This window comes from Saxophila tyrrhenica, assembly GCF_035928015.1.
Source record: "Saxophila tyrrhenica strain CCFEE 5935 chromosome Unknown scaffold_8, whole genome shotgun sequence".
NCBI classification, from domain to species: Eukaryota; Fungi; Ascomycota; class Dothideomycetes; order Mycosphaerellales; family Extremaceae; genus Saxophila; species Saxophila tyrrhenica.
In genome coordinates, this window is record NW_027041740.1 from 670,281 (window position 1) to 685,962 (window position 15,682).

The window sequence follows — 15,682 nt, forward strand, 5'->3', positions numbered from 1 at the left end:
TATGGCTGCACTTATAAGCTACCCTAGTTGGTGGTACTGGGACCTGCATACGTCGCGCAAAGGCATATTCAACGCCTACAGCCGACCTTCACCTTGCCACCGAGAGCATTCGCCACCGGCTTGGTTGGCAAGGGCGTCAGCTATACCGAGACTTGCCTCAATTCCTTGATGCGTGGATGACGGCCTAATTTGAACACAGCTGACGGCGCAGTACCCTGGATCTTAACCCTCTTCGCCACCCTCTCCTCCTCATCTTCCCCCCTCTCCCTCTTCACCCGAGATATCACCTTCCCGACCACGGCCCCTTCCTCCTTCACCACCGCCTCCCTCTTGCACATCTTCTTCCCTTCCCTCCTCTCTCTGTCCACCTTTCTTGCCATTTCCCGAATATCTCGCCGATTCCTCGCCAGATAATAAGCAACAACATAAGACAACACCCTCCAGGGACTCGTCAGACTGCCAATCATCCGCCCATCTGCACCGAAAATCCATGCTGGAATCATTGGGACTACTTGCTCAATTCCAAGGTTCCTGCTTACACAATATGCTGCGAAGACGGTAGGGTCGAGAGGTGGCGCGGAGACCCTCGAAGGAAATGGGTGATGGGGCGAGCGTGTGCAGGGACATGGTTGGTTCAGAACCCGCTGGGGGTTCGAGAGTAGGGAGGCAGGTATGACTGCGGCCGAAGCGACGGAGACGAGTAATAACCTGCAATTGCATCCAGGGCAAAAGCGACGAGCGACTTCGACGGCGTGGCCGCAGCAGTGCGGTTGGAGGTAGGTGATGCACATGTGGTTTGTTTCTTGTGAACGTTATCTTTGTTGGTGTGATCTGCTGACATTAGTGGTGTCAATATGAAGATCTCGCACTGTTTCGACATGGGCTGTATCTTTGTACAAACATGTCTAGGATACATGCATGCCTCCAACAGCAATTGTTCGGAGTCACTGCTGACTGTGTCAGCTACTCTCAGCTGGCCAGCAGAAGACCAACCGTGAAAGTAGAATTTAAAGCTCGCGGCTTCCAACCGCGAGTACATCTATCATTCCCTCTGCCCCTCCGGCAGCCGGTCCCGTAGATACTTCATCGTCGCCTCCGTGCCCTTGTCCAAAATCCTATGGTTCGGCACTCTGAAGGCGTTCCTCCCAACTTCCAGACTCCGCAAGCCTTCATTCCACAGCAGGCCAATCTCAGCAGGGAGCTGTTCGATGTCGTTGCCGGAGAGATTCACGATCTGCAAACCGCGCAGTGTATCCGCTGTCACAGAGGTGAATTTGTTGTCCTGCGCGATGAGCGTTGCCAGAGCCGGGTAGGTGTGGCGCAGGTTGGGCACGGCGTTGGTAAGCCGATTGATAGCGACATTCAATGTTTGCAGCTTCTCCGCTTGCAGGTGCGTCATCAATGGCTCAAAAGTGACGAGGTTGCAGCGCGTCATGTTCAGTTCCTGGAGGTTGGGGAGGCAAAGTTCATCGTAGAGGTAGTCGGAGCTGAAGGTGTTGCCGGAGAGGTCGAGCGTCTTGAGGTCGTGACCGAGCCAGAGGGCTGGTGGAATGGCTGTGAGTTTGTTGCTGCCGATGTAGAGCTGTTTGACATCTCGCTCCTGGAGGAACGAGCCGAGGTTGTCGTTGATGCTGTCGGTGTAGCCTTTGCTGCTGATTTCGAGTTTTCCGTTGGCTTGGAGGGCCCATGTTTGTTTTGGAGACGATACGGAGGATGAGAAAGAGTCTCGTGCGTCTTGGAAATCATCTTGCTCACCGCCTTCAGCATCTTCGATGACCTCTGGCTCGATGCGGGCCCTGAGATCCCGCTTGAGGTCCGCGGTGCTTATGTTGAGGAATCTCCTCTCTCGTAGTGGGTTCGAAGCCAACACCAGAGACTCAAGGCTTGGCATCCTCGCAATCTCTGGGTCAAGGAGTCGAAGCTCATTGCTAGTGAAGTTGACGTTCTTCAGCTTGCCCAACTTCGTGAAGCCTGATGGCAGCTCAGTGACCTTGTTGTCGCCAGCCATGAGCGTGATAAGCTCCGTCCAGCCAGACATATCGGGTAGGCCAGTGAGATGATTGTTCGTGACATCCAGACTGCGCAAGCTCGGCAGGTCTAGAGCCTCCGCGAATGTCAGTGCTGCCAGGGAGTTGTTCGCAACCTTGAGAGATCGTATCGTGGTGTGAGAACTGTTCGCTCCAGGCGGGAACAGCGAGGCTATCAAAGCATTGTTGCTGGCGTCGAGGTCGACCAGCGGAAGATCGTAAAGCGCTTCGATCGGTAAGGCGGTCAGTTGATTGCCGCAGACGTTCAGCACTCTGAGGCTAACAAGCTCTCGCAAAGCTTCCGGCAATCCGAGTAGACGGTTCGACTGGACATCGAGAGTCTCGAGATGTTTGAGTGAGCACAGTGCCGTTGGAAGGTTGCCGGAGAGGTTGTTGTGCCCTAGCTTGAGATCCTTCAGTGAGCTGATCTGCGATATAACATCAAGCGCATCATTTTCAAGCTTGTTGTGTGACAGGTTGAGCGAAGTCAGCCTCTCAAGCCTTCTCAATCCTAAAGGAGCGGCGCGGATTTTATTGCCATGCAGGTCTAGGGACTCCAATCCGCCAAACTGGTTGCCCGAGGTCTGGTCATCTGCCTCGAAGTCTTCGGCAGACTTGTCTGGAAATATGTCCTCGCCGAGGTCGTCGAAGTCGTTATCGGCAGCCATCAGCCTGGTAAGGTCGACCACCTCAGCCCAGCTGACGTTGCTAGCTTCCATGGCTGCCGAGTCATACATTTTCATGACCTCGTCTGGGATCTGCTTGAGACCCATCGCTGCGATGTTGAGCCGGCCGTCCATGCGAGCAGCGTTGATACGATTCCTGATGATGTGCTTCTCATCTCTGGGAGCCTGGTTGAAAGGGTCATAGTGCATATCAATCGCTGAGTCCACACTACTATTAGTCGCGAGAATTCCATTCGCAGCGTCTGCTTTAGCTTTCTCCTTCCGAGCAGCTGCTTTGGCCGCCGCGATTTGCTGGCGTAGTGCGTTCGACGATGCAGTAGCCGTGGCTGCTTTTGGCGAGGCACTTCCCTGACTTTCTGACAGAGTGCCCTGCAGTTTCGGTTTTGGCTTCGTGGGCACTTTGTCGGCTTCAGCGCCAGCTGTGGCAAGTGGAGCGAAAGCATCTTGGAGCGATGGCTTCGGCTTCGATGGCCTGGCTGCGACTGTTTTACTCTTTGAAGGTAGTTTCAATCCTTTGCTCGGTGTAGCTCCTGGCGTGGGCATGGGTGGCTTCGAAGGCGACGGTGATCGGCGTGAGACTGCCGCAGTAGCGCTGCTAGCTGGAGGCTTGCCAAAGGACGATGAAGTGCTGATACTTCTGCCTGGTGTGAAACCAAAGCCGCCGAGTGACCGCCGAGTTGCCGGCTTCGCACTCGACAGAGCTCTCTTTGTCATTGAGGCTTCAAGGGGTGGTGGTGCGCCGAGACTCCCGTCGCTGGTTCCGGGCCTGCTGCCGTTGCGGCTGACATTCCGACTCATGCTTGAGCTCGGACGAGGAGGCGGACCCATGTTGCCGCTCGGGGAGAAGAAGTCTGACTGGCGTCTCTCCTTTGGCGTGACCGGCAGATTCTGCAGACTTTCCATTGTCCGATCACTGAGAGACGGTCTGGAAGCTTTCCTTGATTTTGGAGCTGTAGCGACGCCATCGAATGCGAGAGCTTCCTGCTGCTCAATGGGCGATTCATCATTCCAGCCTTGACGCGATGCCGAGCGGAAGCTGTCGAGAGAGCTGAGCTGGTCCGCATTCTCCTCGTTGCCATCGACTGACTGGTCTCTGGGTGGGCGAGGAGGTAACCGTTGCTGGTTGCCACGGGACGACGGTCTCACAGTCGGAGCTCGAGTGGTGGCGGATGTCCTCTGAGCCTGCCTCGAGGTGGTGGACGCGCCAGGCTTGCCAATAGACGGTTTTGATGAGGCGACTGTAGCCTTCAAAATCGAAGCGGTGGATCGCGGCAGAGTCGCTATAGACTGTCGCTTCTCTAGTGTAGGTCTTGGAGCAGGCTCCTTTGGCGGCGGCACCTGGTCATGTTGCCTCGAGACAGGTATCTGAGAGGATTTGGTCGTCAAGACAGGTAATCTCGAGGTCTTCGGCAGTGGCCTACTCGGCGCGGACGATCCAGCGTCCATTATTTCGAAAGCCTATACCAACAGAATCGTGATCCGGAGGTATGAATCATGGCCATCGTGGTCCAGGTGCAGGTTGGAAGTCGTTGATGTTGGCGTTAGCATTCGCATGGGCCTGTCGTTCAGATTGGACCCCTGTTCAAGGGTTCGGGAGCTAGTTGCACTGGCCAACCGAAACGGGCCGTAGCGCTTTCCTGCCACTTTGGAACCAGCCGCCGAACATCATGCGGCCGGCGTCTACCAGCCCACTCACTTCCACCACCTCATGCGATCCTCGACTGGCGCATTATTGCTCTCACACTCACTGCACACCCGCAGAACACACATTACTACCACTTGGCTGACAACGACGACGACCTGCCGTACAACTGACGATCACACCAAACGCCGCTGATCTGCGACCGTTGTCCGCGCCTTGGAACCTTGTGTGCGATTGGCGCTCGCGATCAGAAGTACAACATACTGAATCCAGTCGCATTGAAGAGTCGACCAGATCGAGAGACAGCCATGGATCCGACGCTGTCGCAGGACAGCCTGGCGAGGCTCATACCACCACCCGAAGAATCCATGCCGGTAACGCCAGACCCACCACATGCGACGCTACCCGAGAGCGCTGCAGCTGCGTTCGCAAAGTCGCAGTCGAGTGTCCAGGACAATATAAACAACATGACGCCACCACCGTCGACGCAAGTGCCTTCGTCTCAGCGCGGCAAGACTCGCACGCCTACACCTACCGTGTCGCACATATCAACCCCTCCACCGACCATTGAGATGCTGAGCCAGCACAACCAGAGTCGCATGCTTGGTGGATTCGCCGGGACGATGTCTGCTGAGCAGATTGCCAACGCATCTGTCGAGGAGCTGCGCAACAAGATCACGGAGATACAGCCAGCTCTGCAGGAAGCCAAAATGTCTGCGGCGCATCACAAGCTACAGTACCAGATGCTGTCGCAGGAAAGCGCGGCAGCGATTGAGCGTATGAGCGTCGAGGCTCGCATGGCGCAGTACGAGAACGAGGTCATCCACGTTGCAGAGCAAGCCCGAGCTGCCGCGACGCCTTCGCAACCCTCGCACGTCCAGGAGGGAATGGTTCTGGTGCAGAAGGACCTCTATCAGAGGATGTGCAGAGAGATTCAGGAACTCACTGAAGAACGCAGATACCTCCGCGAGGAGGTTTCGTTCAAGGACAGGATGATGAGCCGACAAGACAGCGAAATCGCCAGCCTAACGGACAAGGTCATGCTAATGCGCGAACGAATCCGCGAGAACAGAACACAGCTGGACCGTCAACGGAGATCCGCACAGTTCGACAGCACACCCCGCTCAACATACAACGATCCACTGCGCAACGGCGTTAGCAGCCACGAGCAACCCCAGCCCTTCGCGGCCTTACTCCAAGCCTCCGAAATGGCCAGCCAAGAAGCCCGCCGCCCCACAGCCGCAAAGAAAGGCCACATGCGCAACACGCACAGCATGTCCAGCCTACCCACAACACCTCAGCGCTCTCAGAAGCAGCAGCCACTCTACCACACCCCCTACAATCGCCAACCCCCGCTCAAAGTCCCCTCCACAGCACCCGTCCAACGCACAAGCGCCCTCCGCACCCCAGATGTCTACGCCCAGAACTCCCTCCCCGTCACTAGACCTCCTGGTCCACCGTCCGAAGGCACCGTCTCCGCGCACGAAGACGACAGTGAGGCCGAAACCGACATCATCGACCAAGACGACCAGGATGAGGTCTCAGAGAGCCAAGCTTCGCGCGCAGCGTCGCAGATGCTGAGGTCGAGCCAGGAGCAGCAGGCGAAGCGGGAGAGCTTTTCGGGAAGGGGGATGCTGGGGCAGTCTGGGAGTCAGGGGATGAAGCAGACGAAGTTGTTTGGGGCGGTGAGGAAGGGGGGTGTGGAGAGGGGTGGTGAGAGGCCGGCGAAGAGGGCGAGGGTGGAGGAGGCGCCTGTTGGGTTGGGCATTGCTGGGGTGAGGCAGTGAAAGGATGGGTTGTTTGAGACGCATTGAAGACGCACGATTTGATGACTACGACTTGGGTGAGCAGTCATCAAGGACGGGCTACCGTTGCGAGGGAGGACTTTGGCACGACCTCACTGGACTCCTTCGACCAAGCGACCCGTATACCGTATACGCAACGTCAACCTCACGAAATCACTCTCACTACGGACCCTTCGACGCCTTGCTCCTTCGTCAGTTCCAGCGCAGAGAGGTAAGCCCCAGCTCCTGCCCATTCGAGTGGCAGCAAACATCTCAGGTGAGGTCGACCTTCTCTACAACCTCACCGATCTCGATCACCATTGCGGAGCTCGATGCCCGCTCATTATTAAGCTCTAGGAGAGCTAGAGGTGAGTTTCAGGACATGGTCATGGGGGTGGGAGCAAACAGGTGACCTTGTGAGGTGAGGTTCAGCAGTGGTATAGGTGTCTTCACTTGGTGGTTGACTCTCTTTCACTCTCCCTCGTTCTTCCTTCACTCTTGTTCATTGTTCGACATCTTCGAGTCGGTGCTGCGCTCCTGTTCAGCTATTGTTAAGCTATTGTTTCATTGCTGTGTATCATTGTCGGAACATCAGCTAGGAGAGGCATCGTCATTCACAATGGCAGTGGGTAAGTCAACTTCCCCAGCCAGCAGCACTGAAACCTGTGCAACGTTGCAAACATGTGCTGACTTCACTGGACAATAGTCCCAACATCGAGAAAGCGCAGCAGGCGTGTCAGTCTGGCATTCAAAGTTCTCAAGAAGCGCAACACCTATGCCAATGGCGCGAGCTTCAAACCCGCGCACAGCACCAAGGTACGTCTTCTGAACTCTCGAGCACTAACATCTGCTAACAGCATCAGCGGCGTTCCAACGTGCACAACACCACTCGCGACTACACCCACGGCAAGCTCACTCGCGGGGTCACAACTGCAATGAGCCGCAATGCTGTTCTCAACACCCAAGAGCTGCAGGAGTTGATTCTGTCCCACCTTCCCAGCAAGGACCTGCTCACGTTCCGAGGAGTCAGCAAGCACTGGAACGGTCTCATTACGAAATCCCCCGAGCTCAAGAAGAAGCTGTTCCTCTTCGGCAAAGCCAACGGCAGCTTCTGGTTCCTCAACGCGAAATCTGGGAAAATCGAAGCCTACAGCAAGTACGAGAAGAAGACAGTCTCTGGTAACCTCACTGAGCACCACGAGCCTCTCGCGCCGGCACAGCTCAACACGGACCTCTTCATCAACGTCTCGGCCAAACGCTCTCTGATCCATCGTGCGTACTACCGAGAGGACATCGTCTTCAAAGCGACGCCGGACCTCAGCAAGCACGACTCGATCTTCAACCGCATGCACGTCTGCCGTAAGTCCCCCTCCGTCCTCTCACAACCTCACTTCACTCCGCTGACCTGCCGCACAGAGCCACCAGTCTCCCACGTAAATTTCAAGTTCGTCTTCAGTTCGCAGCCGTTCAAGCGCTACCGCCGCGTGCACGACTTCATCCACGAGATCCGAGCCGAAGTATTCAACACCCGCGGCGTCAAGTATGGCGACATCTTGCGCAAGTTCCGCTCCGAAGTCAAGGCACAGCTTCTCGTTACGGACGCCGAGGTCGACAAGTACGCCATTTCGATCGTTGCGAGTAGGGTGTGGGTCCCGGTGAGGATTTTCGTCACTGATAAGGAGTTCGAGGCTGTTGAGTCGGGTGTGTATGAGCCGAGTCAGACTGATATGTTGGAGTTGTAGCTCGCGCAGGAGAGCGCTGGGCGGTGAGCTTTTGTCCGGCAGTCAAGGGATGTGAGATGTATCGTGGGGAGAGAAGTGCATGATCTTACGGATGGGTATATGTTGGAAGGATATGTTTGCGCGAATGATGGAAGGAAGTGTATATTGGGACCGAGTCATGTCAGGCGAAGATGTTGAAGGGAATGTCATGTATCTACGACGAGCTTGCGGGTTACACTGCGCTCAGCATGTCAGGCAGACGGCATTGTTCAGGTGTCGTCTTCGCTGAGAAACATTACTTCACATCAATCCCTTTCATCACCTTCTGTTTCTTGAGAGGTACATGTACATCGGAGCCCCGCGCGGCTCAAGTGCAGTGGTGCATGCAGGACGGGAATGGTTGCTGCGGGCGATGGGTGGCGTTCGAGGGGACCGTCGACCATTCGTATTGTGTTGTCGTCAACACTTTTCGTCCATTGCAGTTCAGAAGCGGCACCAAAGGCACTTTTGAATCAATCAACAGCATGGCAATGAGGAGGATTGGAAGGGGTAGTTCTTTTTACCATTGTATGGAAGATTGAATAATGGATTAAGTTGAAGGACAACGTTGCCACCGTCGGTTCTTGGGCCAACCTTAGAATAGAGCGGCAGGGATGTTCGATGTGGAGTAACGCCTCCCTGCCTTAGTTTGGTCATCGTCTGTTTCTTACTGTGTCCAAAGCACCATCTCTCGAGACACATCAACACTCTCGCTGTCACATTCAATCGAATCACAATACACTCGCTGGAAACCACCATCACACCAACGCACCTTCCGGATCATTCGCTTCATCACCCGCACTTCAGCACTTCCAGGGAAAGAGCCAGGCGTTTAAACTTTGGGTTGGGGCATTGGGAAAGGACGCGCAACACCAACGTCTAGCATCAGCATATCCATATACCAGCGACTGCGGGCTGAATACCGACTCGAGAGTCGGCAGTCGTTGCCATGCGGCCTAGCAGCTTCGCCTCATCCCTTCTCCTCTTCACAGCTGCCGCCTCAGCATGGCCCTGGCCCCCGTCATGGCAGCCCAGAGAGACAGGAGCAGTAGCAAGACGAGACACAACATGGGCAATAGAACGACGGCAGCAGAGTAGTCTCGCCCTCTCCCTCTCCACCGAGCAAGGCAATACCGCCACCACCGAGAAGTCTACTGAGAAGTCCACCAAAAAGACGACCAAGGGCGACGATGCCACCCAAAGCGCCAGCGCCAGTGCCACCGACACCAAGAGCGGCGATGACAGCAAAACGACGGGCAAAACCACCGGCAAATCAGACGACGACGACAACAAGAAAACCACGAAAAAGACCTCCTACGAAACGACCAAAACCTTCGATAACCGCCTCCCCGCCGGCGGCGTCTCCATGATCACCCCCAACGTCATCGCCGGGCCCCAATACTACAAAATCGCTTCCAAGCCGGGGCAAGAATACATCACCTTTGCCTGGAACTACACCTCGCTCTCCAGGACCCCCTCCGCTATTGACATCCTCGCCTCCTGCTCCCAGAACAGCGCTACCTACACCATCAGCGCCAACGCGTCGGTCACCGGGCCTACGCAGGAGGTTATATGGGACGTGGGGAAGTACCAAGCCACCGCCACCCAGCCGCTGCTGATGGCGACGTATACCCTTGTTATCCATGACGCGCAAGCGGATATCACGGCGAGTCCGCGGGCGGGGTATCTGGGGACCTGGAATCAGTTCTATTTTGGCATGTATCTGCCGCAGGAGTACACGCCCATCGCGGACTACGTGTGTGCGACGTGTAGCGGGGCGATGAGTAGCATGACGCGGCATACGATTTGGGGTATGTTGGGCATGGCGGCGGTGACCGTGTTGAGTTTTGGGTGGTTTGGGGGAGTGGCGGGGTTGTGGTAGGAGATGTTGGGATGAGTGGGATGGTGGTTTGTACAGATTGCATTGCGAGGGTGGTCGGTGTTTGCTGGTTGGGCGGTCTTCTTCGCGGTTACAGGGGAAAGCGATGGGATGGAGTTTTGGATACTGGGGTTCTCGGAAGGGCTGTTGCATTTGTTATGAAAACGAAAGCTGGTGGCTACAATCAGAGTAGTAAATAATGTCAAAAGATTCCAACGTGAGCCTATACATGCCCCTCTAATCGCTATGCCTATGCAGCAGCAGCTACAGCATCCCAAGCAACAGCAACACAACCCCACTCGCGTTCGCAGGACGTATTTCAGGCCAAGACCCTATCGAGAGCTGTGCAGCGCGCCCATGGTGGAAGTCGGAACGTCTTGGGTAGCCACATCCACTGCGAGGGCCGTGAAAACGCACATGTCTTACTAGCGAACAGGGCTAGCTTGTAAGAAAGACGGTCATCCCATCGCTTGACCAGTAGGATGTGATGTTTTCCTGAGCTTCTCTCGGCATAGTTGGATGGCTGAACGTGTCCGCATATGGCGAGCTGCTGCAAGGCTACCTTATGCCATCGCGAAGCCTGACGGGTATGGCAGGTACCAAGCCTTCGACAGCAGTGCTGTTGCTGTGGCTTTTGGTAGGTAGCTTCTGAAATATAAGCACAGTGCATACAGATCCTGCCAAAATGGCATCCTGCCACCACATGGACGAGAGGGTCGAAAGCGATTCGATTCCTTCAGCTTAAGTGTGCGGCAGCACTTCAAAGCCACACAGTACATATCGATTAGCTTCGCTTATCCGGCTTGGGCCAGCTCGAAAAAAGTCCAGGTCCTTCGGTGCCATAGAGCCTTGTGCCAGGTAGATGCGTCTGTAGCCTTGCGCCATGATACTGCCTCAAGGATAGGAGTTGCGTTGCTCCATGGCGAAGGCTATCAGCCTCATCAGAAACACCTGACCAAGGAACTGCTGTGACATATTGTGGGCTGTCGCCAGTGGCCATCGGAAAAGGGTGAGGCCGAGAGGAGGACGTCTTGAAGCATGCAGTGAGTTGCGAGACACGAATCTTACTGGCTGGAATCGAGACGCGCTAGCTCACGTTCGCCAAGATGCATCTGGCGTTGGGCGTCTCGCAAATTCGAAACCACCACTTCCTGACTTCACTTCGAGATGGACGAGGTGTTTTCAGAGACACCGTTAACGATACAAGACTCGTGCTACAAAGGCAAAAGCATACGTGCGTAAGAGACCGACTGCCAACTGACGGCTCGACCTCAACGCCCCCTATACTATGCTGTTGAAGCAAGGCGACACAACGAAGAACGCCTGCGAGTGATAGCTCCATCTCACTGTCCCTGGTCGTCACACCCATGGGCACATCTGGCCGAGCGCAGTACCACTGGACTAGTACCACTGTACGAGTAGGACTTACCCGGAAGACAGCCCGATTCCTTGGGTTGTCACGAGGATGCCGTGTAACGTTAATGGCAAGGCAGCATATCTTACATCTCGCGACACTTTCATGGTCAAGATGGTCCAGAGACCTCAGCAGAATCGCTTAATGGCACGAAGCTGTTCGCGCTCTGTATCAGAAGCAGCCGGACCCTGTTGGATTGTCCCTGTGGCGCAAACATCACTAGGACTCGACACAATGTCAACACTGTGAGTAATAGTCGCACACAGCAAACAACGAGGCTTAGGTATGGTATATGTGCTGTTTAAGATCTGCGAGGCCTCTAAGACTTTTCTCTTCCATTACCTTCTTGTTCCAGTCAAGGCAGCTACCTCCTACAAAGCATCTGTAGTCCACAGAGTACTCGAGACAGCAAGACATACTGTAAAATGCCCAAATCTAACAGGAACAGCAAGGACAGCAAATCATCTGCCGGCCGTCAGGTACCTGGTGCATGGCCGGGTGATGGCTCTAGCAACACTTCTCCCGCCAATGCTCCACCCCACGAAAGGTCGCCATCTCTAGCTGATGAGCTGTACAGCACTACTCCACCGCGACGTAGTACCCCTCAAGTTCCTCCGCGTCCGGCAAGATCATCTGCAATCCCACAGCAAGAGCAGCCACAACCCGCCGGAAAGGTCAAGCGCAAGCCAGTGCCAAAGCAGTCGATTGAGAACCTCCTGAACCCGACTCCAACCCGGCAACCGGATCGCAAGTATTCTATCGACAACCTGCTCAATCCTGTCAGGGACTCGCAACATACTGGTCCAGCGAGTAGTTCCAACCCAATTGGACCCACCCCAGCGCTGAAGAAGTCCACCTTTCTTTCCAAAGAGGAAGGGGCTGCATTGTATAACCGCCAACCCCAAGCACCGCAGCTACTCAACGACTACAATGCCATCGTGAGCCAGCTCCCCGTTCTAGCCGAGCAGTACCGCCACTTCGATGATCGCGAACCAAACGAGTTCACGCCCAACGAGATGCGCGCGAATCTGCAAATTCTGAGCAGGCAGAACATGAACCTCATCGCCCGCGCAAGTCGGTGGAAAGCCGATGCCTCGAATCTGTTTACCCAGGGCAACTACCCTGCCGACACAGACTGGGACCACATGTTCGAGACGATCGAGTTCGCGGCCAAGGAGATGGTGAAAGCTGCTACTGATACTGTTAAACGTGCTGCGAGACTGCCAGAGCAGCGAGAAGTGCCTCGGGAGAGTCCTGAAGCGCCTTCGATGTCGCCAATGTCTGACGTGCGACCAGAGCTCCCACTGCCGTCCCGCGAGGCTGCCGCTACGGTTGGCAACCAATCTGGGCTCGATCTGTATGCTGCGCAGCTTAAAGCTCTGCTAGGAAAGGAGCAGAAGCCTACGAGCGGCGGGCGGGCTGGGGCACCATCCCCCTCCCCTGGTCCATATGGACGGCGCAGCGGCTCACGGCCGCGTAATACCTCGCCCGTTGACCATGACGACGCCGACAGCGACGCCGAAATGCTCGACGAAGAGGACATCCTCGCCGGCATAGGTCCCAATCAAGGTATGCTCGCAGGAATGGGCCATCTCGAGTCCAACCCCATAACCCGCGGCAAGTACTCGCAGCCCTCCCGAGCACCCCGACTACTCCTCCCAAACCCCTACGGCATACAGAGCGATCTCTTCGGCAGTGAAGCGGAGGAAAAGGCTTACGATGCTATCATGGGCGAAGTCGCCTCGGGCTTCAGCGATCGCAGTCCTAACGAGCAGCTCCCCAATTTCAGGAAAGCTTTCGGCATCGGCAGTCCCACTAGGGAGGGAGGGCGAAAAACGAAGTTCATGGAGATCTTCGACACCGGCGAAGAAGACGAGCCAGAGGAGCCAGAGCCGAAGACAGAGTGGATGGAGGGGTTCGGAGATGTTGATATGAAGGAGATTGAGGAGCAGAAGCGGCTGATGGAGAGGTATGCGGCAGAAGCTGAGAAGAGAAGGGCGGGGAAGGAGGAGAAGGAGCTTGAGGAGCAGAAGCGGATGATGCGGTTGTATGAGGTGCAGGCGGAGCAGAGGAGAGGCGAGGAGAAGGAGGGAGAGGAGGAGAGGTTGGTGCCGAAGCGGGAGGCGCCGAAGCCGCCGGAGGGGAACGGATACGAGGGAAAGGGGAAGGGGAGGGCTACGTGAGCTGGGTTGGTGGGTGAGATGGGCAGCAGGCGGTGTTGTTTTTGTGCTTGTGCAGATTGTATGTAGCTCATAAGGGATTCTTGATTAAGCCCACCCACTATACCACGAGGCTCTCGCTTGGTGAGACTCGATTGGTCGAAGTGGTGCGAATGTGAACCAGGTCGTCGGTGACTTTGAGCGCTGGCAAATCGTCATATGTCATATTGACTGCGGTCGTTTGCACCACTCAGTAAGGCATACTGCAAACCTTGCTGTATCGCCTCGAGCACCCAACCAGCCCTTCGAGTCAGGCAGTCGTCATTGACATAGCCGCCTGTATTCCATAGCAACTGCAAACGCCAGGGAACAGTTATAAGCAGCCGAAGTAACATCCTCAGCCATTTCCTCTTCAACAACCCCATCTACTCCTCCTCCAAAATGCCGAAGCCAAAGCGAACTCCAAAGCAAGCCAGCAAATCCAGCTCCAGCCGTCAACCTACAACTCCATCATCAACTTCGAGCAGGTTAGAAAAGCCAGCGTCTCTGGGAACGACTCCTACGAAAGGCGCGGCTCAGAGCAAAGCACCTCAGGGACCACAACAGCCTGTAACGCCGTCGAAGCCGGAGACACCGCAGCGGGTTCCAGAGGGTCCGAGCAGGGTTCCGAGGAAAGTGTTACTTCCGGCGGTCGAGGATGTGCTGAAGCCTGAGTCAGCGCGAGGGAGCGCAAGCAGCAGGACACCGGGTCCGGATCCAGCCAATGCACCCCCCAAATCTCCAACACCACCCACCAATTTCAACACGTGGCTCTCGAAATCGGGACTCCCCGAATCCCGAGTCCGAGCACTTAATCGAGCAGACCCCTACCACGCCACATTCTTCGCCAGAAATCCTTCCAACCCATACCCGGAAAACTGGCGCGACCGTCCCACCCCAGAAAGCCAGATGCCCGAAGAGTACAACAGCCTCATGCAGCGCATCATCAAGCTGACAGTCGACTACTGTACCTTTGACAAAGTCGCTCACGCGGCACCGAATGCGTGGGGGATCTGTGAGGTGGACAATTTCCACCTGGCGCCGCATGTGAAGTACTGGTATGATCGCGCGAGGGAGTTCAATTGGATGGGGAGGGAGATTGATGTGGAGGAGGAGAAGCGGATGTTGAGGAGTATCCGTGAAGGGGTGGAGAGGTTGAGGATAGCTCGGGCGGAGGCTGCGGGGAGGGTTGATGCGCTGGGGCGGGGGGATGAGGTTGACGAGAGGCCGGAGCGGGAAAAGAAGTCGAATTTTCATGCTAGTCTTGTTCCTGAGGTGGAGGAAGAGTCGGAGGAGGAAGAATCGTCGGACGAAGATGAGGCGGCACAAGCCACGGATCCATCCGCAGGTCAGCGTGCTGGACAGTCGCCATCTGAAAGCTCGGATGAAGATGAGGATGAGGATGGTGATGAGCGCGAGGACAATGATCGTAATACCGCCAGTGTGAAGACGCCACGAGAAGAGGTCCTTCGCGACATCGGCGGCGCGCATCCGGAGGCCCTCCTGCGTGGTCCTGCGCCAGACATTGAATCTTCTCCTGGCGGCGTGTTAGATCCAATCATCGTGAGATCTCCTGCCAGTGAGCCAGGTCGTCCAACCATCGCGAGATCGCTAGAGAGCGAGTCAGGTCCGAGTATTGTGAGATCTCCCAGCAGCGAACCTCGTCCAACCATCGTGAGGTCTCCAGAGACGTCAGAACCACACAGTCAGCGTGACGCCGACACAGGCTGGACCGGCGAAGTCCAGCTTCCAGATGCCGCGACGTTGAGGCGGACGTTCGAGCAGTCCAGGAAGAGCACGCAGGCGGCTTTGGACGAGATGATCAGTCAATCCCGGCCGACCCCACCGGCGCCTACCATCCCAGCTCCGTTCGTACCAGCACCGCTGTCTCACGGTATGCCGCTGTACACTGCGGGGACGTACGGGATGCCGTTGTACAATATGCCACAGTACGGTATACCATCATATGGTATGGGCCCCTTCCTCACGCCTCCTGGTCCTTACGGCATGCCGTTCGTGCAAGGAAGTCCGCAGCCGCCCCCTCAGTCACCGCGACAACCGCCGCAAGAGAGACAAAGACGGGATAAAGGAAAGGGAAGAGCTTCGGGGTCTGGAAGAGAAAGGCGGAATGACAGGTAGGTGGATTGTTGTTAGGCTTGACGTAGCGACTGCTGCGTGGAATAGCTTACTCCGTTGTGGCATCTCCTCCGTCTGACATCACATGCTGCATTCGCTATACAGTCTCGTGGTGTCTAAACGGTATATAGTGTCCGTAGTTTAGTCAAGAAGATG

The 15,682-nt window shown here is 55.9% G+C and overlaps 5 protein-coding genes across 5 annotated transcripts; 4 read left to right on the forward strand and 1 right to left on the reverse strand.

The window, feature by feature from the left end:
• Positions 1–1,042: 1,042 nt before the first annotated feature.
• Positions 1,043–4,159, reverse strand: LTR77_005587 (uncharacterized protein; the record flags this gene model as incomplete). The annotated part of the gene is made up of 1 exon (XM_064802831.1): positions 1,043–4,159. One exon carries the CDS (start codon positions 4,157–4,159, stop codon positions 1,043–1,045), a length of 3,117 nt encoding a protein of 1,038 aa, XP_064658956.1.
• A 504-nt stretch (positions 4,160–4,663) lies between these two features.
• LTR77_005588 (uncharacterized protein) lies at positions 4,664–6,375 on the forward strand (the record flags this gene model as incomplete). Its single annotated transcript, XM_064802832.1, has 2 exons — positions 4,664–6,130; positions 6,172–6,375. The coding sequence occupies 2 exons, from the start codon at positions 4,664–4,666 to the stop codon at positions 6,373–6,375; spliced, it is 1,671 nt and encodes a 556-aa protein (XP_064658957.1).
• A 383-nt stretch (positions 6,376–6,758) lies between these two features.
• Positions 6,759–7,881, forward strand: LTR77_005589 (uncharacterized protein; the record flags this gene model as incomplete). The annotated part of the gene is made up of 4 exons (XM_064802833.1): positions 6,759–6,768; positions 6,846–6,955; positions 7,003–7,498; positions 7,556–7,881. The coding sequence occupies 4 exons, from the start codon at positions 6,759–6,761 to the stop codon at positions 7,879–7,881; spliced, it is 942 nt and encodes a 313-aa protein (XP_064658958.1).
• A 967-nt stretch (positions 7,882–8,848) lies between these two features.
• Positions 8,849–9,781, forward strand: LTR77_005590 (uncharacterized protein; the record flags this gene model as incomplete). The annotated part of the gene is made up of 1 exon (XM_064802834.1): positions 8,849–9,781. The coding sequence occupies one exon, from the start codon at positions 8,849–8,851 to the stop codon at positions 9,779–9,781; it is 933 nt and encodes a 310-aa protein (XP_064658959.1).
• A 1,836-nt stretch (positions 9,782–11,617) lies between these two features.
• Positions 11,618–15,529, forward strand: LTR77_005591 (uncharacterized protein; the record flags this gene model as incomplete). The annotated part of the gene is made up of 2 exons (XM_064802835.1): positions 11,618–13,371; positions 13,702–15,529. The coding sequence occupies 2 exons, from the start codon at positions 11,618–11,620 to the stop codon at positions 15,527–15,529; spliced, it is 3,582 nt and encodes a 1,193-aa protein (XP_064658960.1).
• Between the last annotated feature and the right edge of the window lie 153 nt (positions 15,530–15,682).